The 15,622-nt window shown below is 31.1% G+C and overlaps 1 protein-coding gene across 1 annotated transcript; it reads right to left on the bottom strand.

Annotated features, from left to right (window-relative positions):
• Positions 1 to 2,898: 2,898 nt before the first annotated feature.
• Positions 2,899 to 7,286, bottom strand: LOC111702999 (uncharacterized). Its single transcript, XM_023474835.1, has 7 exons — positions 7,246 to 7,286; positions 6,933 to 7,048; positions 6,158 to 6,190; positions 5,393 to 5,419; positions 4,824 to 4,923; positions 3,608 to 3,678; positions 2,899 to 3,271 (listed from the first exon to the last, which is right to left on the bottom strand). Exons 2-7 carry the CDS (start codon positions 7,026 to 7,028, stop codon positions 3,227 to 3,229), a joined length of 372 nt encoding a protein of 123 aa, XP_023330603.1. The 5' UTR covers positions 7,029 to 7,048; positions 7,246 to 7,286; the 3' UTR covers positions 2,899 to 3,226.
• Between the last annotated feature and the right edge of the window lie 8,336 nt (positions 7,287 to 15,622).

Raw genomic sequence — 15,622 nt, forward strand, 5'->3', positions numbered from 1 at the left:
TTTCAAACACACACACACACACACCGACAGACACAATTACCAAACAGGCAAACATTCACACACCCATTATATACACACAACAATTCTATGTATGATCATAGGACTTATATGTTAGGGAAAAAAGAATCCCCTCCCCTCTTATATATAGTTTAAATCCTTCCTTCCTCAGGTGGAGTTGTTATCCTTCCTCCTGTATAGTAGTTATCCTTCCTCCTGTATAGTTGATATCCTTCTCCTGTATAGTAAATATCCTTCCTCCTGTATAGTTGATATCCTTACTTCTGTATAGTTGATATCCTTCCTCCTGTATAGTTAATATCCTTCCTCCTGTATAGTTAATATCCTTCCTCCTGTATAGTTGATATCCTTCCTCCTGTATAGTTTATATCCTGCTCCTGTATAGTAAATATCCTTCCTCCTGTATAGATGATATCCTTACTTCTGTATAGTTGATATCCTTCCTCCTGTATAGTTAATATCCTTCCTCCTGTATAGTTGATATCCTTTCTCCTGTATAGCTGTTGTTCTTCCTCCTATATGTATACCAAATATAGAGGAGGAAGGATATTAATTATACTGGAGGAAGGATATCACTATACTGGATGAAGGTTATCAACTATACAGGAGGACGGATATCCACTATACAGGATGGATAACAACTATACTTCTCATAGTATAGTATAAGTGATTGCATACGAGCATACGAAATAAAAAGCTTCTATGCCATCATTTGGTATGACGTCCAACTGAAGAGCTATTAAGCTATAGCTACAAATATTGTTCAGTATAATATCCAGGCTATGATACTGATAGTTTAACGTTTAACTGTTCATATTTATATTTACCCAGTACAAGGTATATAGATGGACTGCCAATTACGTTGCCTGAAATGTAACTAGCGCACCCATCTACTGATGAATAGCATAGTTGAGAAACTATTTTATTTAGGATAAAATCTTTTTTAAATTCTACCTGAATCGAATCTTTTTTCTTTAGCTACCCTGGTGTTGTTCAGTATGTTTTTAGATTTCATAATTACATATTCAAATTCAAAATATTTTTTGTTTAGTATTTTGTTCTTGATTTAACTTCTTTGATCTATCTCTATCTCGAGATAGGAGACACCTAGCGGTGAAAATCGGAAACTAGTGCCCTTTCTAGGATGTTATAGAAACTGGCCTAGAGGAAACCATCCTAAATTGCATTCGATCTATTTTTTGTGCAATTAAAGGATAAATATACAATGGTACCCAAAAAATTGTGGATCATGAAGATGACATTTGGTAGTTTTTTTCTATTTAGGGTTTCGTTGTTAATTAGCCGTTTTACTTCCTAAGGTTTTAATTTTACGCCCATTATCAATATAATTTAGTTTAAAAAAACAAATTTATTTGTTGCATATGAGCAATAAAAACTTGTTGTTCTTCTCCCAATTTAGCTTTTCAAATTACTTTTAATCTACTTTTTAATGTTTATGTTTTGTTTTTGTATCTCATCCTAACAAATTTATAAAGCACTACATATCATCATTTTATATATTTTCACTGTTTAAAATATAGAATATAAATTATAACATGATTGTTAAACGTGTATTTGAGCAACCAATCGTTGACTTTATTTAATTAGTTTTCCATTTGCGCGTTACATTTTTTTCGCAAAAACAAATAATTAGTCGCCAAATTGCGTTTTCAAAATTCGAATCATGCAATTACATTGCATTGCTCAAAAACGGTGAAGTATAAAAGCCTTGAAAATATTGTTTGAGAAAACAGAAAAATTCAGCTTTTGTGCTTTAGCGCTATTTTGCAAAAAAAAGTTTTGTTTTTCGCTATTTTGCACTTTATAACAAACATATACCGGTATAATTGCACAGGGATAAATTATTTGCCATTTTTTATGCATTTAGTTTTGCAAATTGAATTAAAATTAAAGTTTGTGTTGAGATTCATTTGAAATTTTCCTTGTAAAAGTTTTAAATACAGCTTTTTAACTTAAAAACATCTTTCAAGTTTTAAATACAACTTGAATCAGACTTAGAGTTCGGAAAGCATAATCAGGGGAGTATTCAATAATTTGTCCAGGGGCCCATTTGGAGGGGAAGGAGGGGGGGTTAACAATTTTTGACATTCCGGAGTAGAGAGGGGGGGTGCAGGGTGGTGGGTATTTCTTAGCCAAGTTCCAACCCGTTTGGGGATGAATCCCCTTGGAAAAATAGTTTTCGCTTTTTCAGGGGGGGGGGCTTATCCCCAGAGCCTCCCACATAGATATGTACGCGCGCCCCTAAGCAAAATATACTTGGGTATAACGAGATTTTAGATTTTTAAATAAATTTTATCACAATTGAGAGACGTATTCGAATAATGCTAAGGTTTTCTGCAGTGTAATCAAATGTTGCAAAATCAATAGAAGCTGGAAAATTGCGGGAAATTTATTTGCAAAAAATGTTGTCACCAAAAGATCAAAAAGTATTTTAAAAGATTATAATTGTAAATTTTGAATTTTTATTTGTTTTAACGAAATCCTACTAGGTCGATAAACCTTGAAACAAAACAGAAAAATTCTAAAAATAGGAAATCCAGATTTAAATGTCGTCTTCATAGTTCAAATTTTGGTTAGTCAAAGTTAAAGAATGACAAGTAATGGGAATTGACCTTCAGAGAGTAAATACATAAGAGTTGCATCATTTTGTAATTGTATTACAATCATTAATATGATCTTTTATATCACGAGTTAAGATAATTTCTTTAACCTATTGCTTAAGCTTGCTGTGTAGCATGTACAATCTTTTAATGCACAGTTGATATATATCATGGTGTCCCACGAAACATGACAATTGGTGAATAATCTAAAATGTTTTCTTCCATAATTACTTAAGTTGTTTAATACCAAAGAGAATTACTTTAATATGGTAGTCATATTATAGTAAAATTGATTTTAAAGTAAAATATATTTTAGTAAAAGATTTTATTGAACGAAATAAAGGCAAAAAGTTTAATATCTGTTAAAGTATCATAGGAAAGAAGACTTTCCAAATTATTTACCAATTGTCATGTTTCGTAGGACACCCTGTATTTAAAGCGGCTAAAATGTTTACAACCAGTGTACAACTATGTAGTATACAACCAGTGTACAACCAGTGTACAACTAGTGTACAACCAGTGTACAACCATGGTGAACTGCAGCCAGTGTTTTTATAAATGCATCTATATTAATTTGTCCTTGTGAACTATTTATATTTGAGAAATATCGGCTCCTCTTCAACATATGTGCCCTGAAATATAAATAAATACAGAGACAACATTTTTAACCCCCCCCCTGGATATTTTTTTTCAAGTTTTCATAAACCTAAGACGATTGGGAGAGGAGAGGGTAATGTGTCGCCTGCACTTTTTTTTCTCCATGAAAGAAAATGTCGACTTTAGCTTAACATTGACTAGTGGCTTTAAATTAATTTTGAATCTATCTTTCAAAAAAATTATTGGACTGAAAACTGCCCCTTGCCGATTTTAAAACTTTTTAAGGCCCCCCCCCCCCCATCACTCCCTGAAACCAGGCTCAGAAGTCTGGATTATAGGAGTTTTTGTCAATTTGTATTATTAATTAATACCTTATGGATCTTTATTAATTTGTATGTGATTCCAATTATGTAGATAATGAAGCAGATCAGAGTAGCAACTCCTGAAGAAAAAAGTATTGTTTATATTTAAGAATAATTATATAGAAAATCATCAATTTATACAGTGAGATCCATTCAACCATGAGACGACTGTTAGTCTCAAGGTATGTCTTTTAGAACATTAAATGTCTGCAGACCTATTTCGCGTAATAAGTTTTATAGCAACCGGCAAAACTATTTGCCTTTAAACATATTATTGTAAAACTTTAGAAGGGCGTTAATTCTTGATTGACTGTAAGTCGGTAGATAAATAGGTTGATGGACTGTAGAGTCTATTAGGCTTCTTAACTCAGACACTGTAGCTGCTTATAGTTTTCCGTGACGGAGTAAAAAGGATTTATTAAGGATTTGAGGGTTTGATGGAATAGTTTAAAACATTTGTAAACACATTTGTAAAATATAAACCCAATTTTTTAAGTGGAATTTACTATTGATTACAAAGTTATTTATAAATTTGATCTTTCACTTAGTAAAACGTTTCACTGTTTCGGTTTCCCTTTGTCTAGGTAGAGAGTTAGAGTCGGAGGAAATTGTTTGGTTTGGATTTGGGGCTGGTAAAGACGACATGATGTGAGGGTGGGGGTTATGATGTAGGTTTATGGTTAACAATTATACACTCATATGATTGCTAAAATGCTGTATTCCCATTTCATACAGGGTTACAAACAAAGGATGAGACTGTAAAGACGACACTAAATTCTAAAAATATAATGATTTGAAACTTTATTTTTTGTTTCTGCATTTAATTGAGTAATTTGATCATATGCTAAATGGTCAAGCAAAGAAATATGCCAGTTTCGGCCTACAAGGAACCCGTAATGCAAAAACATGATATGTACAAATTCCGTACAATCGTCTCTGAAGGCTAATTCTTTCTGGGTAACCTTTTTTATGCCACTTCAAAAGATTTCGAAATTATATAGTTTACCACGTGCAAGGGATGAAACTGTAAAATTAATCATAAAGGTTAAATTAAGTTGTCTGTCTCTAATATTGTCGATTATTTGATTATTTGATGAAAAAAGTTTACAGTTGCAGGGGTTTACGACAGTATTAATTAAGAATACCACCAAACAAAAATTTCAAGTAAAAGTATAATATTTGTTGGTCTTCAAAAATATCAGTCTGAAGATTGATGCCTGGTGACCTATAATAAAACCGAGACCAGGCCCTTTTTTCACATCATCATCATCCTCCATTAATGCTTCAGTTACGGGGGTCTCACTCATGCCACTTTCTGTAGATTCCTAAATATATTTTTTGTAGATTCATTTTTTTGTAATTATGCAATTTTCGGGTTTTCTGAATGTAAATTTTTTCTAAACAAATTGTTAGTTCGGTTAAAGAAAACTATTTTTGTAAATTCAAAAAAAATTAAAGAAAATTTCCTGTTAAAGCTATTGGATTTGACAAATAACCTTTATCGGCATTAGGGGTAGGGGGCGGGGGGAGGGAGGGTTGGCAACTCAGGGGGTAAAAATACCCGAGAGTTTTACAAAATGGCAATAAAGCATGGCAATTTTCTTCGTTATTTTTCAATATTGCTCACAGATAGATAGAAAAAAATCATTATTAAAATAATTGAAAAGAAAATAAAACGAACAAATAAAAATAAAAAAAAATAAAAAAATTAAGGACAGTTTGTGAAATGAGGCGAGAAGAGTCCTGATTTTCAAGCGTGTTTAATTAAAAGGTAAAACCTGTTTAGCATTTTACCTCTCTTTTAACTCTATCAAGGGACACCTAAAACAAATCACATTTTGGTTGGTCTTGATGATTATTATTATTATTATTTATTTTTATTGTTAAATAGATAGAGAAAGAACGTAAAATTTATGCCACGTCACTGGCTCAGCTTTATGACCTCGTAGCTCCTCAAGTTTTATATTAAGTGTGAGAAAATCTCATTTATTCGGTTACATAATTACATTAATTAATTAATTAATTAATTACATACCGGAAATTCAAAACATTTATGTTCTTTTCAAAAACTCATCAATTGTATGAGTTATGATTAAAACCATGAAAGATATCAATTTAATGTGCAATGCACTTTAGATTGGGGTGAAGTATTTATTGTGTTTATCTTTGATATCTATATCTACATAAATAAAGTTGTAATCTCTGTTTGTCTATCTGTTTGTTTGTCCGATAATAACTCAGGAACCGCTGAACCGATTTGTCTCAAATTTTGATTGGGGAAATCGGGAGAACAACTGAAATGTTCTTAGAATTCGGTTTTAAGATTCTAAGTTGAGTGGGTCGACTGTAATAGCGAAAATTTAGTTTCCCAGTAAAATCATTCAAGTGCGGGTAAACGGCTAGAGTAACTATAAGCACCCTTAGCAACACTGGGTTCTAACTCCCAGGCTAGTATATGTTTAATGCTGTAATCAATTTGCTTCAAATTTTAATAGGTGAACTCTGGAGACCCACGGGAATATTATTAGTTTTAATTAAACTCTAATTAAAATAACTTACATTTTGTTCCAAAGACTGATACTGAAAACCCTCCTGGAAAAAAAGAATCAAATAAAAGTTGTTGCGGGTCAAGGTACTACTGCAAGGAAAGTTTATTGCGGTCGCGTATACTCTGCGTCAGGCTTCGACATCCGTCTTGTGTTTACATTACCGCCCAAAGACAGTCCACTGCAGTACAAAATATCCGTACACCTCTGAAATAACTTTCCTTGCATTAGAACCTTGCTGCTGGTGCTGCAGGCGTATTATCAAGGAAAGCTGTCGTTTTCAATGTGTGTGATGTTTGACATCCATATGTCGAATTGTTAAAGAAACCACAATATAAAAATCAGTTTTCAGCAAGATAAATAAAAAAAGCTCATTCAGAAAAGGTTACAAAGTTAATATTTTCAATCGCACATGCCACTTTATGACATAAGGGTCACTTAAAATACGTCTACAGCCCCTTTTATGAGTCGTGCAAATAGTTGAAATCAACAATTGAAGGCTATAATCTATATGGAGAGTTTTCGCGAAAAGAAAAGAGGTTATCGGAAAACTATTATTCTTCGATCGGCATTATTTTCATTATGATTCGATTTTTTGTATTTTGGTTAAAGTGATGGTAAACAAATCTAATTATTAACTGATTATTTTTCTGTTTACTTTCGTGTCATTGTTTTTTATTTACTTTTTTCTTCAGTGTAATAAAGGTGTTTTTACAACTGTAATCAATTAAACAAAAAGTAGAAACAAGAGAAAACCACAAAAAGTTTTATTTACACGAATGATTCACCTTAGTTACAGGAGTAGCTTGTGAGAAATCCGTAAATGTTGAGCTGAGTGTAATTAAAACAACGAATATTTGTAAATGATTCTCTAAAAAGTTCATTTTGGACGGAAACTGTTCACCTGGTTTTATTTACAGTTGGCTTTCTAACTTTTATCAATTTTACACAATTCATTTTCAATGGTTTCCAGACAGTCTTGACATGTTTTTAAAATTATGTTTGTTTTTTATTTTATCAATTTTAACATTGTATGATGTTCAAATATTTTTTCAAAAATTGTGTTTTTAATGTTTTTGATAAAAAGTTGAAAAGCCTTTCCTAAGTTTTTGCACAGAGTGTTATTCCATTGAGGTTTGGAGGTTACTGTTAGAAACGGAGGCCGTATAGAATTATTATGAATAAATAGATAGATAGATAGATAGAGAGATAGATAGATAGATAGAGAGATAGAGAGATAGAGAGATAGAGAGATAGAGAGATAGATAGATAGATAGAGAGATAGATAGATAGATAGATAGATAGATAGAGAGATAGATAGATAGATAGATAGATAGATAGATAGATAGATAGATAGATAGATAGATAGATAGATAGATAGATAGATAGATAGATAGATAGATAAATAGATATATAGATAGATAGATAGATAGATAGATAGATAGATATTTCTATAGATAGATAGATAGATATCGAAGCATGAATGATTGCATATCTTTGTTTACATGTGATCCTCCTTTGATTTCAAAAAATGCTGGTAAATTCTTTAATTATTTTGCAAAATAAAAAAATCAACTTTTATCAAAGAAAAGAAAAACTTCTCACACAAGATTTACTGTACTGCCTTAGAGATCAACTTTTTCTTCGTTTACTAGGAATATTGTGCAACGTACTTTATGAAGTATATCCTGTACTGAATGGGAACTCTCTTATAGAAAAATAAATCATCATTTTTAAATCAGAGAACCCTTAGAAAGAAATTTACCTTTAACGGGCGGAAATACTGCGTTGATTTAATAATGTTTAAAATCGAATATTTGACAACACTTTCTCGCAAGAAACTCTGAACATATCCTTCTTTTAATGGATTGCAATGAAGAAGTAGTTGTAGTTCAGATCAGTGAGGGGAGGACGACCAACCACAACAATTTCGAGTCCGAGCCACATTCTCCTCATTTTCTCGTCCTAGCCACCTCAAAAACCTAGTCCATTCAATACTATATGTTTTAAATGTCCAAACCTTACAGATAAAAATATTTTCTGGAAAATCTGGCCATGTTAGGACAAAAATAGTACATTAAATTTTACCAAACAAACTTTACATTTGTGAAAAAAACTAATATGCTTTGTAAAAGATGTTCTACAAATAAGCATCTCTATCTAAGTACGAGCATTTTGAGGTGTGCCGGACGAGAAAATGTGGAGTATGTGGCTCGGACGAGAAAATTAGGAGTATGTGGCTCGGACGAGAAAATTAGGAGTATGTGGCTCGGACGAGAAAATGAGGAGTATGTGACTCGTACGAGAAAATGAGGAGTATGTGGCTTGGACGAGAAATTGTAGTGGCTGGCTTGCCTTCACTTGGGCAGCAAACTGCTGAAAGATTGAGCTGCGGTACGTATTGCCGCAACACATTCTGAACACTATAATGGCGACAATCTTCGCTGATATTCTTCTGCTTTTTTATGTAAAAATTTCAAATTCTGATTAATAATGATCAAAATACTGTTGAATTAAAAGGGCTGTGATGAATAAATTGTAGCAAATGATTTAAATTTAAATTTCACATTATATTATCTTCTTGGATAAATTCGTGTTACAGGCAATAGTGATTTGGTACAAGAACAATAAATTTGCCTTTAAAAAAGCTTTTATTTAATAACGGAAAATTCTTTTTTATGTTTGATTTTTTTTTTCGTCAGTAATAATATATATTTTATAAAATAAAACAAAAAGAAGACGGTCAGATTCAATTGACTTAACTGTTACGACTTTTTGACTCCGTTGCTCATCTAGTTCTGATGTTATTGTTATGAAAAAGATTAAGAAAAGCAAATTTATCCGGGAAAATATCAGAAATTCAAAACATTTTTGTTCTTCTCAATAGCTTTTCAATAAGAGGAGTTATGATAAAAACATAAGATTTTAATCTTACGTTTGATGTGAATTAGATACTTCTTGTTAAATTTTATATTTTCTTTGTATACACTGGAAATAGGAAATTTCTCGGGTTTATTTTATAAATTGACAACTTTTCCATATTGCGCGGGATGCAAATAGTTTATAAAACAATGAAAGATTTCACAGTTTAACTACCAGACAGGATGAGAAGGTAGAAATCATGTGACTTTGTGGCCTTTTAGCTCCTCTAGTTTACGCATAGTTATGAGAAGAAAAAGATTCATTCGAATATTTAATATAAATTTAAAACTTTTTCGTTCATCATAAGAGCTCTTTTATAAAAGGCATTATGATTGAAAACTTTAAATGGAGAGACAGGTTAGACATGGTAGTTGAGCTGAATGTGCAGAATTGTAGAGAAATACTTTAGGATTCATTTAATACCAATTAGACATTTTTAAGATGTATATTTTTAAAATAATAAAATATGTTTCATAGCCGGTCACTCCCTTTAATTAAACGTGCAATTTACTTTAGTTTAACGTACAGGGTGTCCGACCAAACAAGACAGTTGGCGAATAGTTTAAAAGTCTTTTTCCATAATTTGTTTTGTTGTTTAATACGAAAGAGAATGATAACAAATATTATAGTAAAATGGATTTCAAAGTAAAATATATTTAGGTACCAGATCTTTGAAACGAAATAAACTGCAAAAAGTCTAGAATATATAATACAGTACATGGAAGAAGACATTTAAAACTATTCACCAATTCATGTTCCGTGGGACACCCTGTACGTGATGCATCACTAATAGTGACAACAAATATTCAGTTCAAACATGGACATGGACACTTTTCCAGTTTTCTTTTGAAACCCGTTTACTAGTTTGATTTTCAGACAGGCCTGCATTTAAAACCGTTAACGAGTAAAAATTTAAGGGTAACAAATATTTTTGTCGTTTAAATTAAAGTAATAATAAATATGTAACGGCAAATCTAGAAACTTTAAATAGCTTAAATTCAAATTCAAATCCGATTATTTACACATCTCCTAACATGTAGAATCAGAGAATAGATTAGAAAAAAAAGAATAATTTGATGTTAAACGTATAAAATATTCCCTCCTTCATTCTGATCAAATTAATTATAGTTGGGGCATGTGCCTGGCATCACCCCCCCCCCCCACTCAACCCCTATTGTGTAAAACCCCCAACAACCCCCGGGTGTAACCCTATCCCCTATTTAAATTTGTAACACATCATTTAAGGACCGAGACTGGTTGAAAATGTTTGTATCCACTTTACAAACCGTATTCAATTCAACATGATTAAACCATAGACCGGTAAACAGATATAATCAATAATACCATACGCTGGTACACCGATATATTTATTAAGATATTGTATTGTATTGTATGTATTGTACTGTATTATATTGTATCGTATTGTATTGTATTGTATTGAATTGTATTGTATTTTATTGTATTTTATTGTATTGTATTGTATTGTATTGTATTGTATTGTATTGTATTGTATTGTATTGTATTGTATTGTATTGTATTGTATTATATTGTATTGTATTGCATTTTATTGTATTGTATTGTATTGCATTGATTTTATTGTATTGTATTGTATTGTATTGTATTGTATTGTATTGTATTGTATTGTATTGTATTGTATTGTATTGTATTGTATTATATTGTATTGTATTGCATTTTATTGTATTGTATTGTATTGCATTGATTTTTATTGTATTGTATTGTATTGTATTGTGTTGTATTGTATTGTACTGTATTGTATTGTATTGTATTGTATTGCTATGTATTGTATTGTATTGCATTGATTTGTTTTGTATTGTATTGTATTGTATTGTATTGTATTGTATTGCATTGATTTGTATTGTATTGTATTGTATTGTATTGTATTGCATTGTATTGTATTGTATTGTATTGTATTGTATTGTACTGTACTGTATTGTATTGTATTGTATTGTATTGCATTGTATTGTATTGTATTGTATTGTATTGTATTGTATTGTATTGTATTGTATTGTATTGTATTGCATTGTATTGTATTGTATTGTATTGCATTGCATTGTCTTGTATTGTATTGTATTGTATTGTATTGTATTGTATTTATTGTGTTGTATTGTATTGTATTGTATTGTATTGTATTGTATTGTATTGTATTGTATTGTATTGTATTGTATTTTATTGTATTGTATTGTATTGCATTGATTTGTATTGTATTGTATTGCATTGTATTGTATTGTATTGTATTGTATTGCATTGATTTGTATTGTTTTGTATTGTATTGTATTTTATCGTATTGTATTGTATTGTATTGTACTGTATTGTATTGTATTGTATTGTATTGTATTGTATTGTATTGTATTGTATTGTATTGTACTGTATTGTATTGTATTGTATTGTATTGTATTGTATTGTATTGTATTGTATTGTATTGTATTGTATTGTATTGCATTGTATTGTATTGTATTGTATTGTATTTTTACTTGAAAGGCTAATGTTACATGTACTTTTGTATTCCCTGTATTTGAGCAAAAATGAAGACGACTTTATCAAAGAAAGAAAAAACGATGAAGCCAGTTCATGGATTTTAAAATCTGGATTCAATTCAGATCCAACCCATTCAACTTTAATATATTCCTACTGCGTACTGATATATTCTAAAACCTGTCAAAATACCCCCAATTATACAAATGGTCTCTAAATTGGGGGATATGGGGGTTATTTATTGTTTTTACTGTTCCCCCCCCCGACCTATAGCAACATATCGGAGGAAATCTAAACATTATTTCATGAACATAAGATAATTAATTTTCATATCAAATTTTATAAAGATCGGGGGACTTTCGAAAATTAAAACTTAAAAACAATTTTAGATTTAGAGTTACAAGAATCAAGGGTAATTGATTGGAAAAATGAAAGCCCCTTAATAAGAGAGATCGATCGATTGAATAAGAAACTTGATAGCAATGGAGATGATGCAATTAATGTGTTTTTGAAAACGAACCACTTCTTTTGAACTTTTAAAAACAAAAAATCATTTTTAAATACTATCGTTTTCTTAAAAAAGATCGTTTTTTAATAGAAAAGGTCGTTTTAAGACAATTATTTTAATTTTTTCAGGAAGATAAGGTTATGCATGTTGTCTTAAATGGTTTTTTTTTCATCAAGACAAAAAGCTTGAATGTTTTCTGACCTAAGATTTTCCGACCAAAAAATGTATTTCTCCTTAACAGGTCGTTAATAAAGGGTTATCGTTAACGGCCGTTATCGGAGGGTCGTGTTAAAGGTTGTTAACAAAGTTTTTAAAAAAGACCGTTTTGAAAAAATGAAAAACGATCGTTCTTGAAAACGATTGTTATTTTAAAAATGATCGTTTCCAAACGAAAAACGAAACATGAGCAAAATCATCTCAACTTGAAAAGTAAGAAAAGAAACCGTCAGCTGAATGTTCGATTCACTTTACCAAATTTCGTCTTTTTTATATTTCAGCAAGTGTTTAAATCTCAACATTTTCGGCTTCTTCTGTTGTATGAATATGCGCAAACCAATTTTTTATACTATGACAATTGAAAATAATGAATTTTAAGATAAAAAAATAAGCAAATTTGTTGTAGATCAGGCATGTAGGGTCTTAAGTCCGTTTAAGATTGTAAAATGGTTTTAGAATTATATTTCCTAGGAAGGGAATATACGAATTGTTCAATATTGTGCTGGATGGATCACAGATGCTCTCTTTTTAATTATTCATATTTATAGAGGTTTATATATTATGCAACATGTATGTACTTGTTTATAAAGTACAATTTTTTTTAAAGAAAAGTCATGAAAAAAGAGTGTTCTATGCCTTTAAAAAAACTTTTAGCTGTTCATGTTATATTTTATTATGTATTCTAAATGTTTTTTAATTATCAATGTTTTTAGATGTTCTCATAGTATTATATGATTTTTTTTCAAAGTCTATTGAGAGTCTAAACATAGTTTTATCTAATTCTATCAAAGCTTTTAATATTCTATGATTTTCTATCAACGTTTTATGATGTTTTTTTGAAGTGTTTTGATATTCTATCAATGTTTTATCATATTTCATACATTCTTATCAAGCTTTTATAAAATGTTTAAAATACATAAACCTTGTTTTGCCATGAGAGAGCACAACAGAGCAAACTTCATCATATTTTTATATATAATTTTTTCAAATAATATATTCTCATACAAAATGAGATTTTGGATGAATAAAAATGACGAGTAAAAATGCTGATATATAACAAATGTATTACGGAAGTATTGTAGCAGGAAAATGATGTTTTGATCTTTCCTGCGACTGTAAATAGCATTTTGTTTGTCAGTTATTTTTACCCTTCGTTCGCACTCAACCCCATTTTGCCTCCCCCCCACCTTTTACTGATATTTAACGGGTTTTCTTGTTTATGTTTGGTTTCTATATTTAACCCAAGCCACGCGGAGAAATCCGTTATCTCCAAACCCGGGAGCTGGGGAGCTGGCCGGCCAGCTCACAGGGCGTGGGGTAGAATGCGAACTAAGGGTGGAGCGAAATAGAGGGAAAAAAGACAGTTGTGATTCAGCTCCCTTGAATTAAGGTTCCCTTGAAGAATTCCCCTATTTGATGAAACTAATTTGATTAACAATATTTAATTTGTATAAGTGAGACGATGAAAATGCAAATGTAAAATGTCTCCTGTTTGATAGAACTGATTAGATTCATAACATTTAGTTTGTATTAGTATCGTTCGATTTAAAGTTTGTATCTTTTGTATATAAATATATTGTAAGAAAAACCGACTCGTCGAATATTTGAGAAACTCAGTGCATTGCTTTATTGATTTTTATTCATATACTATATGTTATATTTGAAAGGATACCCACAAAGGTGGGTAACAATACTCTAGTAGTCTTCAAGTCACACACCAATAATAGAACAAAGTAGTTGAACATTTATATTAAAGAGAAACAAAATGAAGGAATAAATAACTAAAGTCAAAAAACACAGATTTGGCACTCAGTGATGGGTTACTCCTTTGGCCGGATACTCCTTGGCTGGATACTCCTTTGGCTAGATACCTCCTTTGGCTAGATACTCCTTGGCTAGATACCTTCAACATGGTATCTCCTCAGGGCTGCGTATCTCCTCAGGCAACATATCTCCTCAGGCCAATTATCCCCTCAGGCAACATATCTCTTCTGGCACCATCCTTGTTCTGGTAACAAATCTCCTTCAGCATGTTGTTTTCCCACAGCTCCAATCCGTCCAAGCATTTTCTATTCCTTTGGACTGACTGCTTCTTACCACTGTGGGGAGTTGGCGAATGTCTTCATCCTCTCCTTGTGAGAGCTGGCGCACAACTGGCTTCTTTCTCTCTCCCTCTCTGTGTTCTGAACCCAGATCCCGCCAATTCTTAATCCTGGCTGGTCAATCCCTGTAGGGTGGCAACACTAGATAAGGCGGCTGGAGCAGGGGGAGGGGGCCAGGTTTGGGTTGGTTTGTTCTGAAGAATTTTCCATGCTCTATACCCATCCTCAGCAGGGAGGGGGGGGGATGGTTACAGTATCTTTAAGAGATCCTAAAAAGAGATAACTATGCTAAAATAAGATAACTATACTAAAAAGAGATAACTATGCTAAACAGAAATAACTATGCTAAACAGAAATAACTATGCTAAAAAATAACTATGCTAAAAAGAGATAACTATGCTAAAAAAGAGATAACTATGCTAAAAAATAACTATGCTAAAAAGAGATAACTATGCTAAACAGAGAAAACTATGCTAAAAACAGATAACTATACTAAAATGAGATAACTATACTAAAAAGAGATAACTATGCTAAACAGAAATAACTATGCAAAACAGAAATAACTATGCTAAAAAATAACTATGCTAAAAAGTAAAAAATCGTGTTTTTCCATGTGGAAAAAAGGCTTCTCGTCTTATATCGACAAAAAAGACCTAAAAATGTTAATTAACAGTTTTTATGAAAAAATTAAATCAACAATCTCATAAATTAAAGAATTAAATCAACAATCTCATATATTAAAAAATAAAATCAACAATCTCATATATTAAAAAATTAAATCAACAATCTCATATATTAAAAAATCAACAATCTCATATATTAAAAAATAAAATCAACAATCTCATATATTAAAAAAATCAACAATCTCATATATTAAAAAATTAAATCAACAATCTCATATATTAAAAAATAAAATTGTTTAACTTTTTTCAACTTAATATTATTTTGAAATAATAAAATCTACTCTTGCTTAGTACCTCCGTCATACCAAGTTCAACCAAGAGACTGTAAACGTTATATCAAGTGACCCTCAATTGTAAAAGTGACTTGCGGATTTCAGCTACAGAAACAATAGATATCATCCACATTTTTTAACAGACAAAAATTTAAATGGTATCGTTTTAGATCGCATATCCTCTTAGATAGAGGTTCCCATCAAGTTTTACAACGCCAACTCTCTTTTATATTGATCATGTGGCGTTGATATGCAGGGTTAAAAACAGTTGAGTGGTGTTAA

This window comes from Eurytemora carolleeae, unplaced genomic scaffold (genome assembly GCF_000591075.1).
Source record: "Eurytemora carolleeae unplaced genomic scaffold, Eaff_2.0 scaffold496, whole genome shotgun sequence".
NCBI lineage: Eukaryota > Metazoa > Arthropoda > Copepoda > Calanoida > Temoridae > Eurytemora > Eurytemora carolleeae.